Raw genomic sequence first — 14,751 nt, 5'->3', positions numbered from 1 at the left:
GGTGCGTTTGTTCAGGCTTTTGTACCTTCTCCCTGATGGTAGAAATTGTAGAAAAGCATTGCCAGGGTGGGATGGATCTTTGAGAATGCTGGCAGCCTTTCCTCGATAGCAGGACTGGTAGATGGATTTTATAGATGGGAGGTTAGCCTTTGTGATTGTCCGGGCTAGTTCACCCATCTCTCTAACCGTCTCCGATCTTGAATGGTATAGTTGCCATACCAGGTAGCGACACATCCCGACAAAATGTTCTCTGTGGTGCACCTATAAAAGTTGGCAAGGGTTTTCACCATCATGCCACATTTCCTCAGCTGACTGAGGAAGAAGAGATGTTGGGCATTTGTAACCAATGCATCCGCATGAAGAGTCCAAGAAAGCTTGTTGTGGACGACCACTCCCAGGAGCTTGAAACTCTCCACTCATTCCACCTCTGTGCTGTTGATGTGTAGGGGGGCATGAGTAACATCCTGCCGAAAGTCAATAATCATTTCCATGGTTTTGCCAGCATTGAGAGCTAGGTTGTTAACAGTGCACTGTTTTTCCAGGTCTTCCATCTCCCACCTAGTTTGTTTCATCACCATCTGAGATTCGACTGACTATGGTGGTGTCATCAGCTAACTTGTAAATGGCATTAGTCTGGTATTTGGCGATGCAGTCATGGCGATAGTGAGTAGAGTGGAGGCTGAGTACGTACCCCTGGGGGGGGTTCCAGTGTTGAGTGTTGGTGAGGATGAAATATTGTCCCAAATCTTCACTGATTGTGGCCTGTGGGTCAGGAAACTGAGGATCCAGGTGCAGATTTTTTTTTCACTTTTTTTTGTGCTTTAAAGCACAAGTGACAGTAAAATCGAAATTTAAAACGTGGACAATCAATGTTGTCTCATGAAGTAGGCTGCCATTTAAAATATTTAGAATAGCGTTACTTTCCTTATTTTAATTGACCAGTTGAAATTTAAATATAGCTCGTTGTGTTTTCTGAGAATTTAAGAAACTTTCAACTAAGCCTTGGTGATGCTATAGATCAGAAGGTAAATGTCTCTCCTTTTTACCAGCCTTTAATTGCAGATGCCTCTGTTTTGACCGCACAAAGATATTTAATAATACCATATGCTGTCACTGTTTAAATGGGTCTAAGACTAATGGCTTGTGCAATGATGTACCTAATTATGTGAATTAAGCACACCTTTTACGTAGTTCAACCAAACTGTCAGACTGACAAGTCAATGTGACCACGCGAGGAGTAACAGAATGCAGATTTTAAAATTTCAAATCTAAAGTATCTTGAAAGAATTGGTGTCTTAAACTTTGTTGTTAATGAATATTTTGGATTCTATGCAGGAGGAATTATTATGGAGGCACCTGGGCAAGTTTCAGCTTTTCTGGATTGTTGTCTTGGATCAAAGAATGCAAAGTAAGTCATGTTTTATTTGGAAGCTTGTGTGAAATATCGCAGTATACAAGTTAGTAGTTGCACTTTCTTGAATTAGGTGAACATGAATATATGTTGAGTGTACGTTCTAGCTATTAAAATATTTATACATAACGTATCTACTTCATCAAGAAAAACATTTTCTCATGTGATCACTGAGTAAAACGGTATTCTGGTGCTGTGGGACATTAAAGTACATTTTAGATTGTCTGCATGATATTTGTGTATCCTTTTTCAAAAACCAGTTGTGTTGAAGTTCTTACTTTTCCATATTTTTACTCAGTTACACTTGCTATCTCCTATCCAGAATATGCTTTCAAGTCTAGGTCATTCACAAAATGAATCCATGCAGCTGCCCTAAGTTAGTATACCAACATGTTTCCTGTTAAATTTCAGGGTGTAGTCCTGCTTGCGTTTTCAGAAACTCTGTGCTTTTAAATCACCAGGTGATATTTCCAAGCATGCTACTTATCTCTTAATCAGGGAATGACATTAGATTCATTGTGCAGGAGCATAAAATTTGTCTGCTGCACACTGCTGTTGTTTTTCTGAGAACTGGAGTTGGATGCAGTTCAGGCTGAAAAAGCAAGCAGGACCACACCCTGAAATTTCACAGACATGTTGGTATACTAAAGGCAGCTTTAATGCTCTAAAGAGATTTTGTTCAAGGTAACCCTTTCCTAAAAGTAGTAAAGGAGGAAAATGTGGCACTTTTGGATTTTTTTTTTGTTCAGGGAGCTGACCATCATTGTGATGGAACCCTTTTCCTGAAATTATGCCCATCCTAGATTCTGTAGGAGAATACCTGTCAGAACTTTAGAATCCTAAATGTTTCAGTGTGATCACCACTCATTTTTCTAAACTCCAGAGAGAATAAGGCCAGCTTACTCACTCCTGTTATCATTGGATAACTCTGATTTCATACAATAACCCTGTCTTCTCAGGGACTAATCTATTAACCTTTTTACTGTATTTATTTCCAACGCAAGTGTATCCTTCCTTAACTATGGACACAAGCTGCACACGGTATACCAGGTATGAACGTAGCAAAACTGTGTACAATTGTAGCAAAACTTTCTTCTTCTTGTACTCCTTAGCAATAAAGATGTTTGGTTCCCAACTGCTTGTTTTACCTATGTGTCAATTGTTTGTGTTCTTTGTGTGTGAACACACCCAGTCTCTTCAAATATCAAAAATATGCACATTTCATTTCACTTCTTTTAAAAAGAATTAAAAAAAAATCTTATGAGCAAAATTAATTACCTCACACTTCTCTCATTTATACTCCATCTACCACCTAGTTGCCCGCTCATAATCTGTCACTATCTCTTTGCAGTCTCTCTGTTCCTCTGTTGGCTTACATTCACATCTAGCTTGGCACCATCAGCAAATTTCGATATCTTATTATTTTTTTCTTTATCAAAATCATTAATATAGTTTGAAAACAACTGATCTGAAAATGTGTTGCTGGAAAAGCGCAGCAGATCAGGCAGCATCCAAGGAACAGGAGAATCAACGTTTCGGGCATAAGCCTGAAGGGCTTATGCCCGAAACGTCGATTCTCCTGTTCCTTAGATGCTGCCTGACCTGCTGCGCTTTTCTAGCAACACATTTTCAGCTCTGACCTCCAGCATCTGCAGCCCTCACTTTCTCTGAAAACGACTGATGTCCCAACGCCAATCCTTGTGGTATTCCAGTAATCAAAGCCTGCCAACTTGAAAATGCAGCACAAGCTAATTCAGAACTATGTAGTCTAAGAGTTGTGACTGCCTCCCGGAAGATTGAGGAAAGAACATTAGTGAACCAGATTTATTTGCAACATTCAAATGTTTTTCACATAGTTGCATTGGGCTAGCTTTTTATTCCAACATTTTGGTGAAACCAGAATTCAATATCTGCCATGGTGGGATTCAAACTTTTGTCTCCAGAATATTTACCTGGGATTCTGGATGACTAATCCAGTGACATTGCCACTATACCACCACCTCCCCTCAACATATTTCCAAATCAGAGATGGTATGGGACTTGGAGGGGAATTTACATGTGGTGGGGTTCCACAAGTCTGCTGTCGTTGAATCTTTTTAGATGCAAGAGGATTGAATGTTTTGTTGAAGGTATGCTGCAAGTGCTGTAACCTCATGAATTCCTTCTGTGAACGCCTTTGGCTCCAACATGCTGCTCAACTGTCCTGTTTGGTAATATTTGCCTTCTCATCTTGTAGCTTATTTGTATAACATTACCACAGCAAAGATAAACTTTACTTTTTTCACACTCATCATCAGATCTCGGCTGTTTGTGGGTACTGCTATACTGGGAGTTGTGAATAGCAGTGCAGACTGCTCAAATCAGTACTCCTTTAGGATACAATTGCAGTAACTATCTGACTATTGAGTCTTCAAAGTTTCAAGTCATCTGATCAAACAGCTTTCTCAATTTCAAGAATTTTCCCTACCTAATTTTCCCTCCCCCTCAGTCATCAAAAAAACAGTTATACTTAATTCTTATAAACAAGTTTCAAATGTACCACAACTGGCAAACTTGTTAATCCAAAACTTTTAAATCCAAGTTATTGTTATGTAATGAATTGTCTATCACTGTCACCATTTCCAAACTGCAAGTGTTCTGTCTTCCTCGGATGTTGATTTACAAGTCTTTGTTTTTAAATGCTTCAGCATCTTATTCAGCTCAACTGTTGAGTTTTGCCTTAATGTTTGTCTCCTGCTTTGTCTACTATGTTGAAGTTCACTGAGAGTTTTTGAAATGATGGTATAAGATTGACTTAGGTACAGTTTAGAGTTAAATTCATACAGTATGGAAACAGACCCTTTGGTCCAACCAGTCCATGCTGATCATAATCCCAAACTAAAGTAGTGCCACCTGTCTGCGTTTAGCCCATGTCCCTTCAAACATTTCTTAATCATGTACTTGCCCAAATATCTTTTAAACGTTGTAACTGTACTGATGTCCATCACTTCCTATAGAAATTCATTTCACATGTGATCCAACGTTTTAAAAAACAATCAATTGCCCTTAATTTCTTTTTAAAATCTTCTGTCTGATCTTAAAAATACACCCCCTACTCTTGAAATCCCCCACAGTCGGGAAAAGGCACCTACTATTCATCTCATTATACCACTGCCATGTCTTTAAATGACCCAGCCATGGCAGTTCTGAGTTCCTTCCAAAGTCCCTTTTATGTAAAAAGAAAAGCCTTCTAATGTGCTTATTGCTCTCTGTTCTGTAACAATTCAGTGTTTTTCCTTTCACGTATTCTATAAAATGTTATGGTTGGGCTGAAAGGAGATTACAAATTGATTGCCACGAAATGATTTCGTGGCAATGCCATCTCTGATTCAACTCATTTGTGCCAATGGTGTAAGTGTCAGTACTCCAGTATACATGTGCACTAAATTGGTAGTCTCCCACAGAATTTGTAAGGATCGTTAAAGGAAATAGAAGTTTACATTGAAGTAAGTAGTTTTGGGACAAATTAGTGGTTTACTTTGTATTGAGCATGCAATATTAATCTATTACCCAATTTTGTTTTCCCCTTTCTACCAAAGTGGGAGAGGAGAGAAGAATGAAAGAAAAGTGATTTACAAAAGAAGTGTGAAAAATTGAACTAATTGTTCTTTGGCTACAAGCCAATAAATTGGAGTTTATCACATCTTTTCATTAGCTTTTGTTTTCCTTGCTATATTTTGCTGAGAGCAGCCATGACAGTGCAACACTAGAGTTTCCAGGCTACTGCCATTCCGGTAACATAATATCGAAATTGGAAATGTCTGCTAACTTGGTCATACGTTGTCTGGCAACATTTTAGGCTGCAAACATTGATTCTGCCATTGAGTGGCAATATGAAAAGAATGCATTTTAATCTCCTGAGCTGAAAAGTCAACTTTGCCACATATGTTAATGTGACATGTATGCTATTTCTTTGCTACCTGTCCTAGTCTTCAGCTGGGTGACCTTTTTCTTGTTACATTTCTGTGATGCACACTGCAATATTATGTTATACTTAAAGTAACAATCGAAGTGTATTTTTGTGCACTTCCTGTTGGAAGTATTCGGCATTGTGAAAATGGCTGTTCCAGTTCTGCGAAACATAAATTAACACGTGGAATATTATTTAAGATTAGCTGCAATGTATTCTGAATATATGAACAAAACTTTTTCATGTTTATTTTTAAATTTGTTTAATTTAATAACAGTGAATTTACTGGCTCTCTTGCTTAAAAAGTTGGCAAGTGGAGTTAATTTTAGTTCCTGTCACTGACCATTCAAAAGAATGACCTCCAGATGATGCATCTGTGCAACAATAATGGCAATATGCCTAAGACACACAATGCTGATATCTTTAGCAATAATAGCTCCTTTTTGTTCATGACTAAAATGTGTGTGTGTGTATATATCCTTGATCTCCTTGTATTCATACTAAAACACACATTTTGCCTTTATTAAAATATTATATTAAAATTACATGCTCTTGATACCTTTCAATGCAAATCCAAGTGAATTTGCATTGAAAAAAGAGAACACTATTTTGGAATGTCAACATGAACCATTTCTACTAACGCTAACAATTTTGGCACTGATTAAAAAAATTAATGTTTACGCTTGTGTTTATCCATATATTTTAATTCCTCATAATTTTCATTTCACAAAATTTTAAAAGTATCTAAAATTGAATATTATGGCATGATTTTACATTTTTTTGATTGAAATGCTTTACTCAACTTTTACTTGTAAAAGCAATGACCATATTAGTGATCGCATGACATACTGAAAGCTTTCAAGCATTGGCATTTTAGACATGACATCTTTACTATTAGTTATTAGCAGTACCTTTATGCTTGTGTTTATTAATATATTTTAATTCCTCATACTTTTAAAGCTGTAGTATGAACAGTTGTTCTTTTGTCAATTCTGACTTATCGTTAGTTTGATTTTTCAACCCTACATCAGGAACACACTACTGACACAACAGAAGCTAATTGGAAAGATAAGATACTAGAAGGAGAAGATGTCATTCAACTTGGTCTGGTGGATAAATCTATTGAGAATTTGGAAGTCTTCTGCTATGCAAGGTGTGTTTTTCAAAATGTTATGTTTTTCATTTATAGATTTCAGTCCACTAACTAGTATGCGGATGTCTCTCTGGCAGACAGAGATTCTCGCTGCAAGCACGAGTGTGAAATTTTGTTTCAGAGAGACCCTGAAAATGTGGAATTGTGCACACGATTTACCAAAGCAGAATGAATTTCCTCCGGTTTACAGCTGAAAGACCAGGAGAAGCAGAGGGATGAAATTGCTAAAATTCAGCCTCTGTATTTTGAAAATAACATAGCTAAAATGCAAATATAGTAAAAGATGTTTTTGTAATCAGGAAGTAACCTTTGTCTGCATTGAGCTCAGCCAATTTAACTTGCTCATAATTTTCCTTAATATTCTGGGTGCTCACACCTGTGTGCTTGCAGCTATAAGCCTGAAGGAAATCATTCTGCTGTGGTAAATTGCAGCCATAGATGCACAATTCTTCTACATTATCAGAATATCTCTGATATCTCTTCCTGCTTTGCTGGAGAGCTAACAAAGTACCAATGAGTTCTCTGAAGTCCATGTCAGCATGCTGTTTTCTGAAGTGGTGAAGGTAGTTATAATAGTTGCTAGGGATTTTTTAATAAACTTTGAGCTACTTTTGCAGCTTTGAATACTATAATGTAAAGCTGATTTGAATTTGAAACCTGTTATTTTTGTATCCTTTATACTTAGTAACTTGATTTTCAGGTTCATGTTTTAGGCATTGTTATCTCACCTGGTAAGATATAACTTGTATCTATGTATGCAACCTGTACAAAAACATATCTGGAAAGTCAGCCAAAGCTTTTGCATCAGCACATTGTTCATCAGAGTCTAGATGTGCAATCTTTCCCTATTAGTAAACACTTTTTAAGGCTGATTCTCCTTTTGTTGTTTAATTTTTTTTATGCTTTCTAAAAATGTGTACAAAAAGTTTTAGCCCACGTATTTTGCTGTGTTGACATGATGCTTTCTTATTAAAGAGACAGTGGTAAGCACAAGTTGTGGTTGGTACGATTTCCAGGTTAAAAATCAACTATTAAACCTAGGGGTCTCAAGCATGTGCATAGTTAAGGACGCAGGTTTCTGCTTCTGGGAAACCATCTATATAAAATGGCTTTATGCTGTGGGTGCAAGACAAATGTCTTGAGTACAACTCCACCGTTAGTGATCTGCTACTCTTTAATGCAGCCATGACTACTTAAAGTAAGTCTTGCGCTCCTTTAGTTTGAGGCTGTTTGATTTCACTTATGATTTGGAGATGCCGGTGTTGGACTGGGGTGTACAAAGTTAAAAATCACACAACACCAGGTTATAGTCCAACAGGTTTAATTGGAGGCACACTAGCTTTCAGAGCGACAATCACCTGATGAAGGAGCGTCGCTCCGAAAGCTAGTGTGCTTCCAATTAAACTTGTTGGACTATAACCTGGTGTTGTGTGATTTTTAACTCTGATTTCAATTACACGTCTTTGGCTGCTGGTCTAAATCCAGGAGTTAATTGTTCAATGCTCCTTTTTTAAAAAAACTTTTTCATTTATGATATGCCATTGTCTAAATCAAAACCAATTTTTAAAAAAATTTGACTTGTTCAGTCTGCAAAGTTCTTGATCATATTAGTACATTTTGATGAGCTTGAAGCCATATTGTGCCTTTTGAGCTAAACTTAATTATGTTTTACTGATCTCCCATGCTCATGTCATATGAAAATAAAATTCTGCAATCAGTCCTGGCATGTTTTTGTTGATAATCCAAATTACATTATGTTTGTTATATTTCATAAGACCTCATCTCCAAGTAAAATAAGAGTAGGCAGTATATGCCATTATTTTATGCATCAGTTGACCAAGAAATTCATCATGAAATCGAAGGTTTATTCGCATGGACAGTGAATATCTTGGTGAATCAATATCTGGCGATTTTAAATTCTTGATCCTAATTGTGCTCTGTTTGCATATTTTCATTAGAATATATTCTAGAGGATGGATGTAATGTGAAATTCTGCTTTGGCATATTCCTGCATGCAAGATGTTGAATTATCTTTTCGATTTTGTTGTCTGTCTTATTTTTTTGTACCTGGAAAATAAATTTGCACTTTGTCTGTGCTTCCCTTTCCAATATCTCATCCAACGCTTGACGCTTGTGGAGCTTTTAGAATTACTTGTTGAATATATGAAGTTACCTACTGTATATCTTCCATTGTCAAGATGAACTGAAGGGGAGGAGAGTGGAGAGCCTCTGCTATTGTCTTTGTTTTGTGATGTAACGTTTGGAGGCGGTCTCAGCTCAGTGGCTCGCTGCAAAGTTTTATGAAGATCACAAGAATTATATGTCAGACTTTCAACCGTTGTACTTCATCTCTTCAGTACAGTATCTGATTTAATTTTTATTTCTGGGATTTCACTAATATCATACACCATTCCACATTGAGAAGAATTTCCTTATCAGTTCTAATTGCCTTTTACTGATTTGAACCTGTGTACAAACACCATAATCACTGAACTGAAGGATAAGGGTCAAAGTGTGTTTTGTGGTATTTCTGATTTGTATTTTCTTTACACTTGATAGCACAACGACAGAGGAAGATGTTACAGAAGTCGGAGCTCTTGAAAATAAGCAATCAAATATGGATTCTAACACTGGAGCAGCGAATGCAGTAATGAAAAATCAAGATGAGAGAAATCACACACACAAAATTCTAAGCAGTGGTGATGCAGAATCTCCTCTAGAGAACAAAGATTCCTCACACTCTAAGGAGGAAGTTTCTACTGAGAAAATTGAATCCGAGGACAAACCATATTCTTGCAATATTCCTTCATCTGTAGCCACTGAAATATCTCTGGACACAAAAGAGATCGCTGATGGTATAGCTACAATTGAAGTGGAAACTGGCAATGTAAACCAATCTATTGATGCCTCTGATCAACAAGTGAAGAAAGAAGAAAAAATAACAACTTATTCACAAATTGTAAAGAATGGCAGGAAATTTAACATCGACTTGACCTCCAAGGTAGCAATTTGATTTTGCCCACTAGTTATTCAAGGCATTCACATAAATTTCCTAATTCAGCTTATAATTAAAAATAAGACTGGAGATTTGTTGGGTTTGCTCATAAGCAGAGAGTTTGTGTTCTTATTGCTTTTCCTCTGTTGTCCTTCTGAGCCATCAGTGTTCTCTTTATTGGTGGGAAGAAAGAAAAACATAGTCATACAGCATGGAAACAGACCCTTCGGTTCAACCAGTCCATGCCGAACATAATCACAAACTAACCTCGTCCCACTTGTCTGTTCCTGGCCCATATCCCTCCAAACCTTTCCTATTCGTATCTATCCAAATGTCTTTTCAACTTTGTAATTGTACCCACATCCACCACTTTCTCAGGAAATTCATTCCACATGCAAAGCACTCGCTGTGTAAAAAAAAAAATTGATTCTTATATCTTTTTGAAATTTCTCTCCACTCCTCACCTTAAAAGTGTGGCCCCTAGTCTTGAAATCCCTCATCCTAGGGAAAAGAATGCAACTACTAACTCTACCTGTACCTCTCATTATTTTATAAACTTCTATCAGATCGCCTCTCAACCTCCTACACTCCAGTGTAAAAAGTCCCAGCCTATCCAGCCTTTTGTTATAATTATCAAGCCCTCCATACCCGGCAACATCCTGGTAAATTTGAATCCTCTCCAGGTTGATAATATCCTTCCTTTAACTGGGTAACCAGAACTGGTCACAGTATTGCTGAAGAGGCTTCACCAATATCCTAAACAACCTCAACATAACATCTCTACTCCTTTTACTCAAAGGACTGAGCAATGAAGGCAGGCATGCAAAATGCCTTCCATGTCTTTTTGTCTTTGAAGTTTGCATCGCAACTAACATGCAAAAGTATTTGTTTTCTATTTTGAGACTTCTAATCTCCTTATTTATAATCCTGTAAAAGTGAAGGATCAGCAAGGGAGTTTAAATGTTTTTTAATGTGAAATACATTTTGTGACCTGTATAAACCTTAATATGAATAAGATTTATCGTGGTTTGAAAGAACAGCAAATTCTTCAGTTTCCTTTCAATGTTATAATGCTGTAAATACATAAATGTGATTCTCTATAAGTTGGTTTTTTTTGGTATAAATTTTGACATGAAAAAAAAACCCGAAAACGTGATGCAGTATCTGACCATTACAGTGATCTGAAAACCAGAGTTTGAAGCCTGGCTAACTAACCAGTATGTTTGTGTTCTTCCAGTTTCTGTATTCCTGTGGCTCCTTGGTCAACCTTCTTATCAAATCCAATGTCAGTCGGTATGCAGAATTCAAAAATATTACCAGGATACTTACTTTTCAAGGAGGAAAGATTGAACGGGTATTCGATCATTTCTCTTAATTGTTTCTTGCAATTAATAGACTTTGGGTGAGATGCAGTCAAATGCATGAATTCCAGTGCATTCTTTAAAATCTAGAGTGCCTTATGTTTTAGGGTAAAGGTGGATCTGTGTGTCATTGCCTTGTGGATTGTATTGCAAGTATTTTAGCTGCACGATGTGGAAAAAAACTAAAGTATAGAAGGTAACAAGTCATCGAGCACAACTTTGCATGTGTATTTAATCAAAATAAATACAAATTTTGAATTATAAATTTGGAGAGGGTTTCTTTTGACTACCATATCTGGGCCTTACTGCAGAATTTTCTTTGTAGCAAATATGAATGCTATGCTTTTACTAACAAAATAGCAAAATATCTAACTTGTATTTAGATTATCTCTCTCTTTTGTGTCCCACTTATGTTTTCAGGCATTGCTTGAATTTAATGTTTTTAAAAGCAGGCAGTCATGTTTTGATTCATAGCTGCTGAATTATAAGGGACAAAGGGGGAATGTAGATTTTTATGCTTATTCTCCATCTGCATATTCTCATTCTTTCAGTGTATTATGTATCTGATCTCCGAGTCTTGTTGTTCACCCATATCTTTTAGAATCTTTCCATTGTATGTGTATTTGCTTTCTCAATTTTTGCTCCCTCAAAATGTATTACCGTTTGGTTTGTCAAGTCAAATTTCACATGCCAGTATTAAACCCATTATCATAAAAATGCTTGCATCATGCTAAATTTTCCTATCCTCCTCGCTCACTGGTGTCGTTGACCTGTTTCCAAGATTGTGCTGCTCTCTGTCCACGTTGAAGTCATTTATTTATAAACACTGAGAATACATGTGATTAGAAGTTGAAAGGCAATTAAAGAAAGAGAAACCCTGTTAAGGGAGAGGTGAGATAGGGTGCAAATATAGAAGGCATGCAGCAATAGGTGGGTGCACATAACTTCTTAATTTGGGTTCCTTTTCGCTGTTGAGTATCTGATTTTATTTCTGAGGTTCATGCAGCTATTCATCAAAATGCTCAGAAATGTTAATTTAGCTAGTGCAACTGTAGTTAATAGCCCATAAACTGTTGAAGTATTTATAGCTGACACATAACCCCAAATAGCTCTCAAACCCACAAAGTAACAATGAAGGCTCTACCTCAGCATAAGTAGAGAAGAAGCAATGCATGAAATAAGCTTTTCTCATGGTATTGCCTGATGAGAGCTTCTGTTCATCGCCAACACTCTGTTTTCCTTTGCCGTTTTCATTGTTGAATTGCTTCTTTTAACTGAAAAGTGAATTACATTTTTGCACATCTTTGCATTTTATTAAATCTAGAATTGAATATTTTCAATTGGCTGAAATATTTTTAAGTCTTTAGGAACTTTTTAATGCATTGGAAGAATGAACTATCATGGTGTTGATAGTTCTTCAGGATTATATTGTTATTAGCAAAATGATGAGTTAGATATTAAAACATTGACACAGCTAGTCTCCAGGAAGTATTACGTTTTGACTAAAATAAGGGCTGATGTGACAAATAAAAAAACTTATTATCTCTTTGCAATATCTGTACATGATATGTCGTCTCAAAGTATTTCAACTCAGTCGCCTTACCCCCTAAGTAATCAAAGTTCCACATTGTGGAAATAACCGCTATAAGTCCTTTATTTTTTCCATGTTCTTTGGTGCTGCATCTATATAATTCTCCCATCTGTGATTTGAAAACTTATTTTGACTCGAGGTTCCTTTATATCCAGCATATGACCTAGGTTAGTAGACACCAGGAACAAATGAAAATGTGCTGTGTTGTTTTATTCTGCTGGTTGAGACACTTTTTTTTGCCAGTGAACTTTTTGTTTTGCATAAAATATTTTGTCAATATAATTTGTCATAAATAAGACTGTAACAAGTCAATGTAGCCAAAGCCTAAAGTGAGGTGCTGACTTTTCTGGGTTTTTTTATCTGAATATGTACTGAGTGGGTAAATTAATTTTTTTCTTCCTCTTGCAGAAGCTTTATTGTGCTTTAATTTTGTCAGTTGATTGCATTACCTTCTCACTTTTTTGCAATCTTTGTGCTATACTTTTAAAGCAGTCTTCTGAGTAGACTTAGAATCCCACGTGTGGAAACAGGCCTTTTTGCCTCCAGTTCACACCGACCCTCCAAAGACTAACCTATCCGGTCCCATTTCCCTACCCTGTCATCCTAGATTTACCCCGCCTAATGCCTCTAACCTACACATCCCTGAACGCTATGGTTGATTTAGCATGGCCAATTCACCTGATCTGCATATCTTTGGATTGTGAGGGGAAACCGGAGCACTTAGAGCAAACTCACGCAGACACGGGGAGAATATGCCAATTCCACACAGTCACCCATGGCTGGAATCGAACCCAGGTCCATAGCGCTGTGAGGCAGCAGTGTGAACCACTGATCCACCATGCCACCCTGATTCTTACACAGAAGAATCTTAGATTGCATATACCAGATCTATGCAGCCCAGATATGTTATGACTGCATTGCTTTATGGTCTGAACAGAAATAATAGCCCAGGTTTTCTGATGATCAGACAGTAGTTACTCCAGTATTTATAGGAGTTACATCTGGAGACCCTGTAGAATTCTTATCATGACGGACTCTGAAGGAATTGCTGGGGAAATTGAAGATTCCACTGAGCAATACCTCTATGCTTGGACCCATCCAATTTAAATGATTTGAATGGATCTCATGGAATTAAGTAACTAACCATTCAGGGAAGATTAGACTGTTAAATATCCTAACTCCTATTCAACTGACTTGCCCTGCAACCAGCACCCCCAACTGCACCTCTCCCAGACTCCAGACTCCTATTCCCAGTTCCTGACTGACGTCCTTTCCATTCCCCCTGGGTCCCATCACATATATGAATATATACACACTCATGCACGCACACACATGCTTCCCCCCACCTCAACCACCACCCCACAAAAGGGATGGACCTCTGTTTCCCCTGCACCTCTGAGACCTATCCCTTTACCCCCACCTCCAGACCCTACCTGACTTTTGTTTGGCCTGACTCCCAAAGGAAGTGAAATCCCACTCAAAATCCAACCTAGCCTAAATACTGGACCACTGACTGTCCCTCTGGCACCCTACCCATTTGATGCACTATCTCTGCTCACCTGGCACTCAACCTGCTCAGCATCTGACCCAGCATGAGATTGCCACTCTTCAGAAATCAGGCTCAACATTGTTAATGAATTTGTTAATAACTTCAGAAATAGAGGCTGGTGCAGGCAGTTGTTGACACTCAATGATAATGTAGAAAATAATTAATATGAATGTAAGGTTTCTTATTTTGATTACAAGCTGGCCCTTTCTAGCAACTGTGATTAAGCTACTGGGCGCTGACCATTTTAAACTACTTTAGATTTGTTTGAGTGGTGAATAATTATTGCACAGGTCATGATTTTTAAAATTGAGATTTTGCTTTACCAATAATGGTGCAGGAATGTGGATGATGCAGTAGAAAAGAGCACCTTCATAAACACAACTACTTTTGAGTATTATCCAAACAATATAGTCTTGGAAATGGTTGAATTGTGATTTTTGACTTCAAATCTGCCCAGCATATGACTGAGACAGCTTACTTGATGATTCAGACTTCAGTTATAAATTAGGCATATCATGGATATTTCTCCTAATAGGACATTAGGATGGATTCAGTTTGTTGTCAGGACCTGATTGTTCCCAAAATTAGCATAACTGAATTATATAAAATATTTCTCTCTCTTTCTGATTGATTGAAAGGAAAATCCATCAAAATGTCAGAATTAACCATAACTAAAAATTTAAACCATGAAGAATTACTTACTGCTGCACTTCATTTTTAGAATTAAATTCACAGAACAGTC

The 14,751-nt window shown here is 37.2% G+C and overlaps 1 protein-coding gene across 4 annotated transcripts in view; it reads left to right on the top strand.

Moving 5' to 3' along the window:
- The window catches only part of chm (CHM Rab escort protein), a 101,345-nt gene that overhangs the window by 23,916 nt on the left and 62,678 nt on the right, over positions 1-14,751 (top strand). For 2 of the 4 annotated variants that reach the window (XM_043704523.2, XM_087992128.1), the window contains exons 3-7: positions 1,336-1,408; positions 2,416-2,461; positions 6,392-6,513; positions 9,073-9,514; positions 10,746-10,862. In XM_043704523.2, coding sequence (XP_043560458.2) covers positions 1,336-1,408; positions 2,416-2,461; positions 6,392-6,513; positions 9,073-9,514; positions 10,746-10,862 — 800 coding nt within the window. The remainder of the gene's footprint in view (positions 1-1,335; positions 1,409-2,415; positions 2,462-6,391; positions 6,514-9,072; positions 9,515-10,745; positions 10,863-14,751) is intronic. The other 2 variants (XM_043704522.2, XM_087992130.1) reach the window with 1 other exon arrangement.

Source organism: Chiloscyllium plagiosum, unplaced genomic scaffold (genome assembly GCF_037043375.1).
Source record: "Chiloscyllium plagiosum isolate Xiang-an unplaced genomic scaffold, Cpla_swu_hap1 HiC_scaffold_11, whole genome shotgun sequence".
Classification (NCBI taxonomy): Eukaryota; Metazoa; Chordata; class Chondrichthyes; order Orectolobiformes; family Hemiscylliidae; genus Chiloscyllium; species Chiloscyllium plagiosum.
Note: the sequence above shows the minus strand (reverse complement) of the source record. Positions and strands in the feature narration are given on the sequence as shown.